The 17,694-nt window shown below is 32.7% G+C and overlaps 2 protein-coding genes and 1 pseudogene across 6 annotated transcripts in view; 1 reads left to right on the top strand and 2 right to left on the bottom strand.

Moving 5' to 3' along the window:
* Positions 1-2,959, top strand: part of LOC119066276 (facilitated trehalose transporter Tret1-like) — a 50,939-nt gene extending 47,980 nt beyond the window's left edge. For all 4 annotated transcript variants that reach the window (XM_037168635.1, XM_037168636.1, XM_037168637.1 and 1 more), the window contains one exon: positions 179-2,959. In XM_037168635.1, the coding sequence (XP_037024530.1) occupies positions 179-331 (153 nt within the window). In that variant the 3' untranslated portion in view covers positions 332-2,959. The remainder of the gene's footprint in view (positions 1-178) is intronic.
* Positions 2,960-6,958: 3,999 nt separating this feature from the next.
* LOC119066277 (odorant receptor 94b-like) lies at positions 6,959-15,984 on the bottom strand. 2 transcript variants are annotated; one of them, XM_037168641.1, is made up of 5 exons: positions 15,233-15,984; positions 15,068-15,167; positions 14,708-14,971; positions 14,552-14,650; positions 6,959-7,004 (listed from the first exon to the last, which is right to left on the bottom strand). In XM_037168641.1, exons 1-4 carry the CDS (start codon positions 15,982-15,984, stop codon positions 14,597-14,599), a joined length of 1,170 nt encoding a protein of 389 aa, XP_037024536.1. In that variant the 3' UTR covers positions 6,959-7,004; positions 14,552-14,596. The 2 variants fall into 2 exon arrangements, with proteins under 2 accessions (XP_037024536.1, XP_037024534.1); XM_037168639.1 differs by lacking the exon at positions 6,959-7,004 and having other exon boundaries at positions 14,528-14,650.
* Positions 6,977-8,782, bottom strand: LOC119066278 (annotated as a pseudogene).
* Positions 15,985-17,694: the final 1,710 nt, after the last annotated feature.

Raw genomic sequence — 17,694 nt, 5'->3', positions numbered from 1 at the left:
ATTGTGAAATGCGGTTTTCGAAACAATAAATATTTTGTGGAACGAAAAACCACATTTGCAAACAAACAAAAAAAAACATTAAAATTACACGTCACCCAAAAAACAATATAAATGGCAAAATAGTAAATTGAAACAACCCCCTCGAATACTTTTTTTTCCCTTTCTTTTGTTACTGTAGGAATCAATGGGACTGCACGGTGCATTTTGGTTGTATGCTTGCATTTCATGTGTCGGTCTCTTTTTTGTGGTGATGTTTGTACCGGAGACAAAGGGAAAGGATTTAGACGAAATGGATCCGAAATACGTGCAAACAATGACTATAAATCGATGAGATATGGGAACTCACGTAGAATATTTAGTGTAGCGATAAGTGTAGGCTTTAGTTTTTAAAATGTAAGTAGACAGTTAATAATATGTGAAATGTTGTGAGCTAATTTTGTATGATTTTCTTAGCGTACACGTCGATGTACCATTCAAACAAAGAATTTTATTTTGTTTAACTTTAAGTTTGATGTTGTTTTGAGACGATGAAAATATCACTCACGTTTTTAAGCGAATAAAAACCACTGCGACGATATTTTTATTTAGCGACTACAGTCTCTGTAGAGCAAATGCGTATGCATAAGCTTCACAAAATATTCTATCGATTTTTAGCGCCTTAAAAATCCCATTTCTCTGTTTGAATGAAATTAAAATCAAGTCCAATTAAATGCGTTCATGTTTAAAATGCCGATAAAAATGTTTTCAATTTGCGCACATTGTTGAAAACGTGTTTTTAACACGCAAAAATATTTTTTATTCTTGAAATTAATTTTTAAATTAATGATGTTCCTTCCACGCACATAAAATATGTAAATACAAATAATAATAGTAGACACTACATAAATGGACCGCCTGATTATCTCCCCACATGAACACATATTAAATGCCCATCAATTCGGTTCCATTTCCATTCCTACCTCCACGGCGACGTTTATCACGTTCGTTTTGTATGCGAAATGTATGTACTTATAACGACCTGGCAGAATCGTATTTACGATAATTTTAATTTGAAAATGTAAATAACTAGTAATAAGTTCTACGAAAGAAATCGATGTGATCCAATGGATCTAATCCAGTATATCGGACGCGAAGAAAATGCGAGTCAATAGTTACAATAGTCAAAAATCTACAGTTTTCCTTGATGATAAAAAAATTGAGCTGACGAAACTAGAAATTAGAGAAAATGATAGAACTCAAACTTCGTGAGTTGAAATATAATATATTTGAGACAAAGTCAAACACAAGATGCAATTTCCAACATTCGATTTCTTTACCCAATAACTGTTTATAACAATGTTCACCAACATTTTACGAGCGGCTATGCCGTTCTGTTATCGGTCATCTGGTTATTGCAGATTTATTTGATTGTAGAAATGAAGTAAAAGATTTTGGTTCTCGATCTGTTGAAAATACCTGCACGATGTTGTAAAAGCGGATTTGAAGCCAAAAATTACGTGGCGTCAAAGCAGCAACAGAAGGTAAAATTCTACGATTCTGGTAATATGATTGCCGTCTATGATAGATTCTAGTTAAAATCGGAAGTTGAGTTATCATACTTGACTTTCAGTTCGTTGATGCTTTCAGGACCGAAATTACTTAGGTTTATTTGCTTTAACATTTTCACGAATTTCTTTTTTGTAGAAGCTAGTAGAGTAACGCTTTAAACTCAAATCGTCTAGCTCAATTGATGTGATTAGAAATTAAAATGAAAGAAGAAGAAGAAGAAAAAAAATAAAAATTTTAAGCCTTTTCGAAACGGCTAGGCATCTGTTATCGAACTCGATGACAATAATAAGTGATGAGGTCTTGCTTGCATCCCCTTATAAAGCAGTATACGTTTAAACAAACGAAGTAAAAGATTTTTAGCAATCACGTATCGCAATATTTAAAGTAAAAGAAGAGATATATTTAAAGCACTGTATAGTGATGTGATTGCCGTTAAGAAAAGGTCCACAGTAAAAAGAAAGTCATTTTTTGTGTAGACTTAAAATCAATTGGTCATCTAATACAGAAATTAAATTTTATATATTCTAGCCTAGTTGACATTTAATGAAAAGATAAAAAAAACGTGTTCTTGTTTTGATGACATATCAAATTTCCTCTCTATTACCTCCTTCACCAATACAAAACCTAGTATCCTAATCAATTTTAAGATTTTAATAAACAAACAAGTGAAAAAACAATTAAAAGTTTAACGAGCAAAAACAAAAGTTCGATTCATCCAGTAAAAAGAAAATAATAAATAAATGAAAAATACAAAACTGCAAAGCCCATTGAAAATAATGAAAATAAAATGAATAAATTAGTGCTTTCAAATTCAAATTTAGTGACAACGCGCTTATGTACAGTTCAATTATTTTGTAAAAAAAAGAAGATATGAAAATCGCATTAGAAATTAGGGGAAAAAAAAGAAAATTATTGAAAATGATGAACATAATGATGAATGACATAAAATTGCCTAAAAAAAGTATAAAAAATATTTTTAAAATCATTAAAAAAAAAAACAAAAAAATTAAATATTATAATCGAGCGACACAATATATCTAAACGATGAAGAAAATCAATTAATGAACAGAAAGAAAAAAATAGCTTTAGATGTTTAGTATATATATAAATATTGTAGAAGAAAAACAAAAACAAAAGAAATGATGAAACTATATGACAATATTGACAATAAATGAAAAAACCATATGATTATTTATAAAAGATACATATAAAAAATTAGTAAGATAATAATCGAGTATATAATAAAAGAAACAAAATTTTTAAATTATTTAAGAACAATCGACTTTATTAAAACAAAATAAGTAAATGAACGACAATAATTTTATTAGCAAATAAATTAAATTCGACGATACTTGTGAATCCATTTACAGAATCAATTTCACCAATTAAACTCTTTTTCAAGAAGAAACCTCTACATAAAATTTATATGACTATAATACAGGTAAAGCGGTCATTTTTCAGTTTTTCTCAGTTAACCCTCCCCCACAACTTCAAAATGACATGCAAAGATTGGCTGCCGTCAGGTCTTCTCTTAGAATAATGAATGAGTGATGAATGTGTTCCTGTAATTTGGGGATGACAAACTCTAAAGAAATGATATATTTCGATCACTATTTGGCTTTTTTGACTAAAAGCAGAAAAAGACCCGATAGTTAGACATCGTGATAAGTTTCCGGTCTGCGAAATGTTAGAGTCTAACATCTTAATTGCTGTATTGTAAAATACTCTGTGTGAGTTCAGATGAGCCAATAACAGAATTACATATTCAGAAGTCAACGCAAATCATTATTGTAGATGCTGTTGGCACGTCATTTCGCCTGCGAATAGTCTTTGTGAAAGGAAAAATGCTATTGGCAGCCCCCTGCCAATAGCCTGTGTAAAAGGGAAAATGCTATTGGCAGGCGCCTGCCAATAGCCTCTGTAAAGGGGGAAGATGCTATTGGCAGGCGAATAGTATCTTTAATAATAATTTGGCTATTGGCAGGCGCCTGCGAATAGTCACTACGAATCATTATCTTCTCACTTTTGAGATTGAGTATTTTTTTGTGAATTTTGCGAAATGCGTACGCGTCATGCAACGTCTTTTAATTCTTATGGGGTGATCATGAGATTTTTCGACCTATACACCAAACAATGATTATCAATGTGAATTTAAGGTGTATCGTAGACAGAAAATCTGGGTAATATTGTCTAATAACTCAATCACATTCACTCTTTGAGGAAAGGTGTTACAACAAAGAATAAGAAGGTGAAGAAAGGTACGTCTTCGTATGTTGTGAATGACCCCGAATAATAAATAATACCTCTCTGAAATGTAACGTATTGTTGATCTCGATTGGCTTGTGAAATTCAGAACGACAATATGAACTTCTTACTACGTAGTTACTCGAGGGCAGACGATACAGCAATATTGATTAAACAAATCTGAGAACCTGTGACTGATATATGATATCGAACAGCTAATTTATGTACTTAACAACAACCCATTCCGTCTTTTTTTTCGGCTGCATTCAGAATGAAAACATTGCCAACCCACAACCCACAATCCACTCATAACTCATAACCACCCACTGCCTCAAAATCGGTTATATTGTTTATCTGAAATAAAGTTTTGCGCTCTCAATCAAACCGAATGTATAAGTAAAATCGAAAATTGATTATGCCGGTTTGTCCTTGAAGTTACATCCTTATGAAAATCAAAAGGGGTTTCACATTAAACTCTTATAGTTGGTTACTGTGTTTCGTCTTTCTGAACTATAGTCTAGACATTATTTATCCGAGCAAACAATAAATAGGAATATGCAACACCCGTTACTATCTCTTGACTGGTCAAACAAAACGAAATTCGTTTCAGATCCTCAAGAATACATATTTTATGAATAAACCATTCTCGAAGTAGTAATCTTATTGCAGCTATTCTCTTTAACAACAACATAACGCTTAGAAAATCACTGGGTAATTGAAAATTTATAAAAATTGAATAAAAACTTGGAGATTTCACCATCCTTTCTTGCGGCATACCGAAACGTTTATTTTACAACTAATATTTCAGAATTAAATGTCGATTAGTAATGCTTTATAGAAAGCATCTGTAGAGTAGTTACACTTTCAGTCAGTATTTGTATGAATGGATCTTTTTACATATAATTTCGTTATAGTTTTGAAATGATTAAATTATTTTCCTTGCGGCACAAAAATCAACTTAAAAGAAAGAAAGTAAATTAGTGAGATATGGTGAGGATAGAACGGTGTAAGGTATAAAGAATAAATGCGTTCAGCAAAAATAAATTAAAACTAAAAATGAATATTTTCGAATCATAAGGAAGAAATTGAAAGCAACAATAAAAGCTCACTTAAAATTCTAAATATAAAAAAGATAAAAATAAAAAATATGAAACATTTCAAATGAGAAAATAAAATTTACTCTAAAACATGAAACACCAGATAAATGAAAATGATTTAATTAGGAAAGTATTGAACTATATTTTACATTACATAGCGCTGGCGCCAATTTTTAATATTGATAATATTTAAAAAGGAAATAAAAACAAAATCGCATTTTATGATCAATCTACCAACTTATATCACACATAAAAAAATGAAAATAAAATTATTTATCAAATCAAACAAAAAACACAAAATTCTGTGAAGAAATTTATTAAAAAAAGATCGAAAAAGGCTTTTAAAACCAAGAGAAAAATTTATATTTATTGAGAGTAATAAGAAATATCATATATTCAAGAGAATTGGTTTATATATTCCGAATCTAAAATCACGTTGACAATAAAAAAAAAAACAAAATGAAATGAAATGAAATTAATTTTACTATAAAAACTATATGAAGTTACTATAACAACTATGAAACCATGTTATTTACTTGTTGATATTAATTGTAAAATTTATCTAAAGAAAAATTGTTTTAGAGACTTGAGCTAATTAAAAATACAATAAAAACAAAAAAATAAAATTAATAAATTTCTTCCTCCTTCCTTAAAAGTTTATTCTAACGGAAAGTATATTTGAAAATATTTTTGATTATCAAAAGTTAAAATTGTCAAAAAAAAATCAATTCCTATTTTTCAGTTCAACTATAAAATTTCTAGAAATGTTAAATCGTGCGAAATTGAGAAAATTGAGGTGAAAAAATAAAATTGTATGAATTAAACGGATGACGCTAAATGTAGCTACAAAAATGTAATATTTACGGAAAATATACTTTAAAAAACGAATTATGAATCTAATAAAACAAAAACTCTAAATTTGTATTAATATATTTTTTAGAATAAAGCGACGTTCTTTTTATTTATGCTGCGTCTGCATTTTTTTTAATGAATCTTGTATTGCATCTGCTAACATCGAGTTTAGAACAATCGTAAATTCTAGTGGCAAAGGATTTTCTTGAAGAAAAATGTTCAGAAGATTTTCAGATTATTCTCTTAGAATGTCAGAGAATTTTCTTTCTCTGGTTGTACGAGTACTAGGTTACACCTTATGGTTTGGTCAGGCCCTTTGACTGTTTACATTACAAATGGCATTGCAATATTCTTTTATTTTAACAGCAAAACTCCATTGTCCTAATGAACAGCTTAGCATTGTTTGTATTGTAACGTTTCATACAAACGCCACTTACAGTGGAGGTGTGACACAAGTCCTCTTATCTACTTACAAAAGAACTGATATCGGTGGTGGTGAGGGTTACCGCTTCGAGTCGCAAAAAGAAAAGCAAAAATTTCACCGAAAAAATTCTAGAAAAAAAAACAATAAAATGTTGCGTCACAAGCAGATGTTGAGGACAGTAGATACTGTTAAGAAAATTGTTAAAATAGGTAAAAAATGAAAAAAAGCCGAATCATCTGCCACTTTGTGGCTACCAACATAAAAAACTGAATTTATGTGAGAATTTTGGACTATACTGCGTCGTGGAGGCCTCTTATATAAATTCTATTCTCTTGCCTGTTTTTGGACAATCGGTATAGATCATTTTCATTATACGGTACTTGTCAACGTAACCACACTTAATTTTTCGTCAAGTAGTCCTTAACCTCAATCAATTGACGTTAACTGCGTTCAATTTACTGATTTTTATATGAAAATCGTTCGTTCAATTCATTCGATATTTTTTGACATGCCTGATAGTTGGGATCGTGTCTGATGTTTACAAGGTCATGAAAATGATCTATACACAGTCTGTTTTGACTACCTAGGTCATTTGACAATTCAACCAAGCAGAACGGAGCAAACCCTTTGTTATATCCACGTCTCTTACCATATCATAATGTCAATCACTGTTCGATATAAAAATCTCTCAATCTTGTGATCCTTTCAATATTATGTTTGAATTTTACGTTGGAATTTAGTTTATTCCTGAAATTTATCATCAGATCGAAAGTATAATTTCTATCGATATGTATCGTTTAATATAATGCAAAACGTTTGCCTGAACCGCTAATAATTATTTTTCATGCCTTGGACATAAATTTCGGAATTTTTCTCGTAATTTAGGCACTCAGCATGAAAAGTTGTATACGCATCTGTTGTGGACAGTTTATTTTAGGCATTTTCGCCTATCGCATTCACTTCGTTGAGCTACAACGAAATTGTCTAAAATATATCGTCCACAACAGATACCTAAATAGCTATTGTGCTTTTAGGTGCTCTAATTTGTGACTATTTCTACAATCTTTTTACAATCACTGTTGAGTGCTTTTTAAAATATTGAACATGCTGTAAGCTGAACGTAAAATCTGTAACAAGAGTTAGACAATGTAAAAAAGGTCAAATAAATCAACGATCGAGCCTACCCTATTAAATGTTTCCAAAGTTAGCGGAAACAGTTTACCAACCAACACTTCATGTGCAGGCTTTAAATATTCACCAAAAATGATTATGTACTTGTTGGTTGATTGTGGTTGATCAAACCAGTTCGACTCAAACAAACTGTAGCTGATACGAGAGCTGGACAGCATAATGTCGTTCCCAAGGTACGTAATCATAAGTAATTCATAAATATTGTAGACAAACATGTAAATGTTAATCAAGCGCTCTATCATGTTATTACTGATATCCTAAAAATAATTGAAGGTAAGCGACAGCAAAATCGTTTTATCAAAATCAGGGCCTATTCTTGAGAAATCTCTTTCACGAATCGAAATATATTGAAGGATTCGGTAAGATTCAAAATAAATCTGGATATTTGAGAAGCTAACAGAAAAAAACGTTTTTTTTTTCGAAATAGGCCCTGAGATCAATTGAGTTGATATACAAATGCCAGGCAATAAACTGATGCGCAGATGCATACACCGCTGGTACCAAATTGAAGAAAAAATGTATTCGACGATAATGATTCGAATTCGTCGATTAGTCTTTAGAAAAATGACAAAATTTTAAATATAAATTGCATTCATTCGGCATGAGTATTATACCCTCTCAAGTTAGCGTGGGCAATAATCGATTCCTTCAAGTCCTGCATAAAAGTGTTGTGTAGTTCCTTCTCTGACATTTTCCCATTTTTCTGTTTGGCAATTCGTCCCACGATTCTCACATCTCCTGCTAGACCTTCATATCTTAATGACAAATGAATCATTAAAAACCAAATGATGATCGAAAATAGAATAGCCACGATCGTTAAGTACGTCTCGGTAGCAGTAAAAGCAATTGCTAAAAAGAATGCATGAGGTAAGCTAAAGTTCGCTCTTTTCCAATAAATGGTACCACAAAACTAGCAAAAGCAGCTGCAACGAAAGCAGCAGCATAGAATACAACCACAAATTTCAAAAAACTTTCCATTTTTCTATCACAGATGCGGAAAGTTTCGTTGTTTCGAATCGAATAAACACTAATCCGATTCAACAATTCCAGAACCATGTCTTGCTTCCATATTAAAATGCAAAGCTTAACTTCCAAAACTGTAACCATAACCACCACTGTCGCAGTGAACATAGACTGATGTAGGGTGTTCGAACTAAAAATCACTCCACACAACGATGCAACACTGAAAAGTGCATAATAGATGCAATAGAACCACTTCATTCCAAGTTCTTTAACTGTGGGCTTATCTCCTCGATGCCAAATACCGATACGATAAAGGAAAGAAATCAACAGATTTATCACTTTGTGAACTTGAATTTCATGCATTTTTGAGCCAACAACCATTGCGTCTGGTGTAACAAGCGGCTTATGCTGTACTGGAACACTATTGAATAACTTATATCATTACTAAGAGTGTCTAATTTGGTGAGGAAAAAGCAAAACATTTCATTTCATAAATAACTTGCAACATATACGTTTTGAATCAAAACGACAGGGACAATTGTTTTAGTTGGACAAAATAGATATATCGATTCAAGTCCCACATATATTTAATATGTTAATGATGTCGAATTTACATCTATTTCAATTGGAAATTTAATTTTATTGTCCAAGTCATTTAGAAAATTAAGTAATTTGTACATAAACACAAGCCAATTGTTGCAATAGGTATCTGTTTGTTAACAAAGGAGAAAAGGAGAAAGACATATCGACAATCGATAGTTAATAATATTTTGATAATTATCTAATTATCAAAATGATTATCGATATTGTTCAAAATGTCCCATGCGTAGCATTGAATATTAAACACTAGGTGTGGCCAAATTCTACACGCACAAACGGATTTGGCTTGTTTTTGCGTTGAACGTTAAAGGTAATTTAAGGTGGGTGGGACTAATCACTGCACCTAAGGCTCCCGTTGGACCTGTTGTGTGTGTCCTAAGTTAGATTCTATTCACAGTGTAAATGAATTGAAGTGCATTATTCGGATGGGTTCCCTCTGTGATACTGGGCGATTCTGGTCATAATGTAGGCCGAGCATAGAAGATGTTGGGCGTCATCTATCTCACCGCATTTGCCTCACATTCTAGCTTCTATATTCTTGTTTTGTCTTGCTTTTGTATTATGTGTTCTGTGGATTCGTTTGCTTTACATGCTTTGTAAACTGACAGTCCGCTTGTATTAAGAAGATTCAAAATGAACAAATTAATTGAATTAAATTGAATGGGAGAGTTCATTATGCCTATGGTGTGTTAGTGCTGGTTCATCTTTCAGTGTACTGCAAGTATCCCTGCTAGTCGTTTCAAATTTGGTGTGAGAGTGATAAGTAGAACCTACTACTCACCCTGCTTATTGGAATGCATTTTTTCGCTTATCTCACTTGATCCACCTCCATAATTGCTTACGCTAACTCCTGGTTCTGGTCCAAGCAGCTTGTTTTTCGATCCGTCACTGTTGCCTAGGATCAATACTAATGTAACGATACTCTTTGCACTGATAGATCCTATAGTCCAGGCCCTTGTGTCAGAAAAATGACTCCGTTCGCTAAAAATGAAATGAAAAAGTCAATTTTCGAAAAAGAAAGTTGGTTCCACAACGTTTTATTCCGCATTATGTATGATGCGATGCCTGAAAAGTTCAAAAAATGTATGTGCACCATACTGAGTACTACCAGACTTACTGGTGAAGACCGTTTAATTATTTTTTTGAGTTGGTAGATACTGATTAATTGTGCTAAAATTAAGCATTTTTCTACGGTCAGGAAAATAAATGTTATTAATACGTAAGTGCGAAAGAGTACATTATTTGGAAGTGGAAGAGATTAGGTTAAGTTGGCAGAAAGAAATGCTTCCTTTATAGAATTATAAAATGGTTCCGATCACAGTCAAATCGTCAATATTTTTTCAATACTTCAGGTAATCCTTTCATTGACAATACATGGTCTTGAGTCCTGTACTCTAAAAAGAGTATAGGTCTGGGAACCCCATTTTGAGTCCAATTTCATCAACGACTAAAAAAACGAAGAAAGGTGATGAGCCCTGATAGCCTATCTCTACACAAGAAATTTTTTCGTATTTCTAACAAAGTCCCAAGAAACGTTGTGAAAAAATGAATAACAATAAAGCAACCTAAACCTGCATCTTGTGATGTCATGGAGAAATGTTGAAATCTTCAAGTACTTACCAAGAATAACCAGAAGCAAAAAAATACTTCCATCCGAATTATTACAGACCAATACCATCTCTAGCAACCTTACTACATTTGTTAAGGTGGTAAAAGTGCAACGTAGCCTTTGCATTTTAGATGTAAAATTAGAAATCATTCAACAGTGTACATATGATTCTACAAACAAAGGAACAAGGTGGTATTTTGACAGCGTCAAAACGAAGTTTGTTTGCTAGAGAGGGTATTCACGCCGTAAGTGCGGTCGAAATTCAAAATGGAAAGTGCGGAGGTCTTTCTAACGTAGTGTCATTTTCATGAAGCGTTGAAATGTTTTGGGCTCACTTTTTCATTGAATCGTACACTTAAAATTCAAATTTTAGGCACACTTACGGCGTGAATTGTTACAGACAAATCGAATTACATCTAGAAAAATGACGTTCGTTATTCCGTGCAGTAAACGTAGAGTCAGAAAAACGTTGCATCGATTTTATTGATAAAGTATTAATATGTTACAAATTATATACACACAATTCTAAAACACACAAAACAATCGTAGAAGAAATTGATTCATTGTATGTTAGAGGTAATAACTGCACTTGCTTAATGGGGTGTGTTGGTTTGAATTATTTTTAGCCCAGTACGAAGTACGAAGGGGCTTATAGAATTACGACGCCGTGTGTAATCTATGGAATTGGAAGCAGACTGTAAGGTAAAGTGTTTGTCTATAAACTGCAGCCTGTAAATTTAATCCCACTCCCACTTCTAGACTGCTTTTTACCTTTCTTTTACCTTCAAACTAATCTTGTTTTTTTTTTTACTGTGAATATTGGATAACTCATCATAAAAATGGAAAAATGAGAAGTTGTAACAGGGAATAACTTTTTTCACTACCGGTTACCAAATTTAGCCACAATGGAATCAAAATTGCAGATAATACAAAAAGAATATATTGCCTGTACCATTCGGCACTATGAGAAGGAATAGGAACTATGAGAAGAAAGATTTAGAGAAACATAGAAACAATAGAGATTTGATGAGTGACCCCGCAATGTCACGTATTTCTAAATAAGTAAAAGTTTCATTTCGATTTGCTTATGAAACTCGGAACGGTTTTTGTTATAAACTTCTTACTGAGGATAAACGATACAGCAAGAGTGATAAGTAAATCTGAGATATTAAACAGACGTAGTAATTTATGCATGCTTAACGCCTGTTCACCCACCCATTCCGCCTTTCTCGGCTACATTCAGAATGAAAACATTGCCCACCCACAACCACTAAAACCGAATGTAAGAGTAAAATTGAAAATTTATTATGCCGGTTTGTGTTCGAAATGACATCTTAATTAAAATAAAAAGGGTTGTTGCACGTTAAACTCTTGAATGTAGTCGGTTACAGTGTTTGGTCTTTCCGAACTTTAAGTCTAGACATTATTTACCATAACAAAAAGAACAAAAAATTGGAAAATAAAACACGTGTCACTGTCTACTGTCTGGCCAAGAAACTCGTATCAGATCCTTAGGGAAACCTATTTTATGCATAAAATCTTCAAGGGTTTTTATTCTTGAACTTGTAATCTTTTCGCAAGCATATTGTGTACTAGGTCCCACCGGTTGGGTGGGCCAGATCCCTTGATTGTCTGAACCTGAACTTCTTAATAGATGTTGTATTGGTAATGATTTATTGGTTAATTAAAAAGAACTACTAGAACGGTTTAAATCTCTCATAAATAATTTAATTCTGTTTAGTTTTACTGAAACTCTTCGTAAAGTCTTGAAACGTTACAAAGCGATACTAATTTTTGATTCACAACTTCATTTTCTGTTACTGGTCTGGTTTTATGCTCATATTAGACCGTTATTGTCTATAAAATGATGAATGTCTTCAATAAAATTGAAACTCGTGTGAAACTCCACACTCATTATTTTTTTGTGATTTATTCGCTTTGGTTAACAGACAAAATAAATAACAAGAAACAATTATTGAAAGAGATCCAAAAATTCGTTTAGCAACAGCAGCTAGATCGTTAGACCAATATAAACTATCTTGAAACCTAAGCTCAAGAATTCTGTGCTTTATCAAACTTTTTTTCTGATAAATCGGCTCAGAATTACACCAGTTACGTTGTTAACAAAGAGCAGAAAAGGCTTTTACTGAGAACTACTTACAGATGGTTGAACCGATGCCACCCATTTTCGAACTTGACCTGAGGATTTCACGACTTCATCGACAGGGCCTATTATGTAGAATTAAATTTGCAAAAATTCACACAAAATTCTCCACAAATTTGCAAAATTTTTCAAAAAATAACTTCTACACACCTTCAAAGTGAAATTAATTGCTTTATTCACTTTAAATTGTACTAAAACAGACAAAAGAACGCAAAGACTTGCAAAATGTGCTGAAAATGAAGCGTAAATTTGTGCAAATTTTTGTAAATTTCTTTGAATTTTTGCAAATTTTGCAAATTAATTCTACTTAATAGGCCCTGTCATCGAATAAAAAAAAGTTTTTGAAAATCGGTTGAACTTTGCTCCAGTTATCGTGGTAGCGAAGAGCAGAAAAGGTTTGTTCTGAGAACTACTCCCAGATGGTTGAACCGATACCACCCCTTTTTGAACTTGACCTGAGGATTTCATGACTTCATCGATTAAAAAAAAAGTTTTTGAAAATCCGTTGAACTTTGCTCCAGTTATCGTGTTAACATAGAGCAGAAAAGGCTTCTTTCGAGAGCTACCACCAGATGGTTGAACCTATACCGCCCATTTTCGAACTTGACGTGAGGATTTCAATACTTCGTCGATTAAAAAAAAGTTTTTGAAAATCGGTTAAACTTAGCTCCAGTTATCGTGTTAACAAAGAGCAGAAAAGGCTTCTTTCGAGAACTACTGCTAGATCCTTGGACCGATTTCGCCCATTTTCAAACTGGACCTGAGGATTTCAATCCTCTATCGATTAAAGAAAAGTTTTTGAAAATCGGTTGAGATTTGCTCAAGTTATCATGTTAACAAAGGGCACAAAATTTTAGTATTTAACGTTTTTTCATCACATTTCCATACATTTTTAATCATAGTGAACGTGTTATGTACGGTGTATTTGCTTTTGTAAAACCCATGACTTACAGTCAAGGGAATAACAGCAGCATATAATGCTTAGAGAATCCTATTTATCTTTTAGTGCTTAAAGCGAATTCCGAGCCACGCTTTCAATAGTGTGCAGATCATTAATAAATACTCACTAAAATATACAGACAGAAACAAAATCGGTTTCTTATCCTTCAAAAACAATGGAAACATAACCCTTGAATGTGAATTCACTTACAAAAATGTGAAATACCGGAATCAATTAAAAAAACGTTTATCTCCGACTTTCATGCAACGTTTTTCTCAATAAATGCGACGCAAGTTTTTCATTTCACCACTGATTCAAGAAGAAGAATATTTTCGGATCATTAGGGAATGGTCAATGAACACTTAGACTATTTTTCGATGATTTCTTTTTCTTGTTAAAGTTTAGGAATATTAATTCAACTAAACTCAACTCAATTAAAGTTTGTAATTGGTTAGCATTCTACAGGTATAATTGTTTCACATCGATCTACAAGTGGTTAACGAAAGAAGCATAAAGAGTGTCGTTTCACTCATAAGTACGTGTTTGGTGGAATAAAGAAACCATAAAATTACATTCTTATGATGAGATCAGTTTATAAAGTGTTTTCCGGGCATTTTTCCAATTTTTCAAATAAAGTTTAATGAAATTCTATTATGCGATAAACAACAAAAAAAAATAATCGTCACAACCTTTTTCATCTACATTTCGTACGAAAACATAATTAAAAGCCGAGCTGGTCTTTGTTGGAGTCCTAGATTTAAAGGACTGAAATTCTATGTTTCTTGCGTTCTTTGAAATATTTTTATTTTTCATTGAAATTCCGTTGATTCCGAAGTTGATTCCTGGGACTTTAAATAATTTCTTCCGAACTGTGTCGTTTATATAATGCAAAAGATTTGCCCTAGCTGCTAATAATTATTTGTGCTTTAGGTGCTCTAATTTGTGACTACTTTCACAATCTGTATTACTGTTGAGTGCTTTTTAAAATATTGAACATGCTGTAAGCTGAACGTAAAATCTGTAACAAGAGTTAGGTAATGTACAAAAGGTCAAACAAATCAACGATCGAGCTTACCCTATTAAAAGTTTCCAAAGTCAACGGAAACAGTTTACCAATCAAGAGCGCATGTGGTTGCTTTAAATATTCACCAAAAATGATCATGCACTTGCTGGTCGTTTGTGGTTGATCGAACCAATTTGATTCAAACAAACTATAGTAGCGACGAGAGCTTGACAGCATCATCTCGTTTCCAAAGTACGTAATCATAAACAATTCGGCAATATTGTACCCAAACATATAGATGGTAATCATGCGTTCTATCATGTTTTCACTGTTATCCTAGAAATAATTGAATTTAAGCGACAGAAAAATCCTTTTGAATTGAGGTCCCATTTTTTTTAGAAATAGACCCGACGGTAAATTTAATTCATATACAAATGCAAGGCAATAAGTTGTTGCGCAGATGCATGCACCACTGGTACAAAATTGAAGAAAAAATATATTCGACGATAATGATTCAAATTCGTCGATTAGTCTTTAGAAAAATTAAAAAAATTAAAATATTAAAGGAATTGCACTGTTTCTGAATGAGTATTATACCCTCTCAAGTAAGCGTGGGCAATAATCAATTCCTTCAAGTCCTGCATAAAAGCGTTGTGTGACATTTTCCCGTTTTTTTGTTCGGTAATTCGTCCCATGATTCTCACATCACCTGCCAGACCTTCATATCTTAACGAGCATTGCATAATTAAATACCAAATGATGATCGAAAATAGAATAACCACGATCGTTAAGTACGTGTGGCTTGTGATAAAAGCATTTGCCAAAAAATAGGCAAAGTTATCACTTTTCCAATCCAGAGGGAATGCAAAACTGTAAATAATCGATTTCTCTTTTCCAAGAAATGGTACCACAAAACTTGCGAAAGTTGCGGTAACGAAAGTTGCACCATAGAATACAACTGCAAATTTTATGAAAACTTCTAGCTTGTTACTGCAGATAAGAAAAGTTTCGTCGTTTCGAATCGAATAAACACTAATGCGATTCAACAATCCGAGAACCATTTCTTGCTCCCATAGCAAAATTTGAAGTTTAACTAGCAAAACTCCAACGATAACCGTCACAGATGCCGTGAATGTGGACTGGTGTATTTTGTTAGAACTGGAAATCATTCCGCACAACAATGAAACGAAGAATACAAAATAATAGACGAAATAGAACCATTTGATAACAGATTCTCTAATTGTAGGTTTATCTCCAAAATGCCAAACCCCGATACGATAAAAGAAAGAAATTAACAGATTCATCACTTTGTGAACTTGAATTTTATGGATTCGTGAGCTAACAACCATTGCTTCTGCCTCTTATAAGCGACTAATGCTTTAATGAAACTTATTTCAATAAAAAGAGTTTGTCATAAAAACGACAATATTGTTGTAGTTGTTCTTTGCCGGAAAATTGATATATCGATTACTAAGGTTCCACATATTTAATATAATAGTGATTTTGAATTTACTTCAATTTCAATTGGAAATTGAATTTCATTGTCGAAGTCATTTAGAAAAGTAAATAATTTGTACACAAGGAAATTGTTAACCAATTATAGAACGCTGGAAGTTACCTGTAAAAACACATTTTACCTCTACAAAGGTACCCAAATTTCATTTGAAGTGAGAGAATAGCTATCAACATAGCACTTAACAAGCACTAGAAGAGATTTTTTTAAACGAATATTTAGCCTCTCTAATATGATCTGCCACAAAATAAAAATTTTGAACCGCCACGAGTATAAATTTAATGAGAGCCTCTTATGTGGAAAAAATTGTAAATTTTTATTTCACTTTAAAATGAAGACAAGTGAAGTATGTCATTTCGAACAGATTTATAGAAATTCGCATTTAGTCAAATATTAATCTATAATGCCAACAAAAATCTCTTCGAGAAAAGTGTGACGCAGTCTTTGAAGTACAATTTCTAAAATGAATGATATCGCTAGAGTTGACGCTTTCAGCTTCGTTACGCAAAAATTAAATTTTACACCTAATTAGTTTAAACAAGCTGGCTTAGTTTTATCTCATCATCTGCCAAATAATTTTTACAAAAAAAATGTGACTGGAAACAACAAAAATTTTACCAAAAAAATCTGCGTCGCATGTGGCAGATAAATTTTATTGCAGGTCTGTTCCTGAACATCTGCCACTTTGCGACGATTTGTGGAGATATAGTCTAAAGGGCAGAAACTGCAATGTTTGGCTATACATAGTTGCCGCGTCTCAAAAAAATTTCTTCGTTCTTTTTTTGGAAGTTAGACTGCGTCAAGTCCTCCGCTATCGCTACGGACATGATGAAAATTTGTCAATAAACAATCAGATGAAACATTTAATAATCGAAACCAAAATACTGTCAACAACTGGAACATGTGCGTCCAAAACATAGTACACCGGCAACTCTCAAATTTTATAATGACAACATAGTAGGGTCGCAGACGCAGGCCCCTATTGGCAAATCTGATCTACTGCTTGGTTGCAGGTGCTATGCTATCAGGGCATATATTTTAAGGAATTTAAAATTACCAAAGCTACTAAAAATTAGCAAATAATTTGTTTGTAATTTTGAATTACTCCTGAACTTCCTGTCAAAGCACCACCTCTATTACCCTGCTAGGTGCTTTGGGTTGTCATAATACTTTCCATGTTTTGCAGCTCTTCTTTAAGAACGTCATCGCGTCAGAATCAATGAAGTTCTTTTTGTTACTAGTTAAAAAAAGAAGTTGCTTTTTGTCACTTTTTTTAAGTTGGTTATTCGTAAATTAAAGAACAAATAGAAATCTTATACATGTTATAATGTACTCACGTCGAGCTATTTTATGTTGAGCTACAACCATTTTCAGAACACATGAAAGAAACATACAAAACAAACGAATGTCTTAGGCACGCAAAAAAGATCGAACAAAATATACCAGCAACTAAAGAAAATGAAAAATTACCGCGATGACGTAGACAAGAATTTCTTAGCTATGCTTTGCTTTTTGTCACTTGTGAATATAGACTTCCCAGGTCAAA

The sequence above is a fragment of the Bradysia coprophila genome, chromosome IV, assembly GCF_014529535.1.
Source record: "Bradysia coprophila strain Holo2 chromosome IV, BU_Bcop_v1, whole genome shotgun sequence".
Lineage (NCBI taxonomy): Eukaryota > Metazoa > Arthropoda > Insecta > Diptera > Sciaridae > Bradysia > Bradysia coprophila.
This window is presented reverse-complemented; position numbering and strand designations above follow the sequence as displayed.

Excerpts from the sequence above, each read along its gene's own strand:
- LOC119066277 (XM_037168641.1), bottom strand. The coding sequence starts at position 15,984 with ATGGTTGTTAGCTCACGAATCCATAAAATTCAAGTTCACAAAGTGATG. Across the intron at positions 15,168-15,232 it reads GCCCACGCTTACTTGAGAGG|ACTAATCGACGAATTTGAAT; the intron begins GTATAATACTCA and ends ATTTTTCTAAAG. Across the intron at positions 14,651-14,707 it reads CTTTGGAAACTTTTAATAGG|ATTTTACGTTCAGCTTACAG; the intron begins GTAAGCTCGATC and ends CTCTTGTTACAG.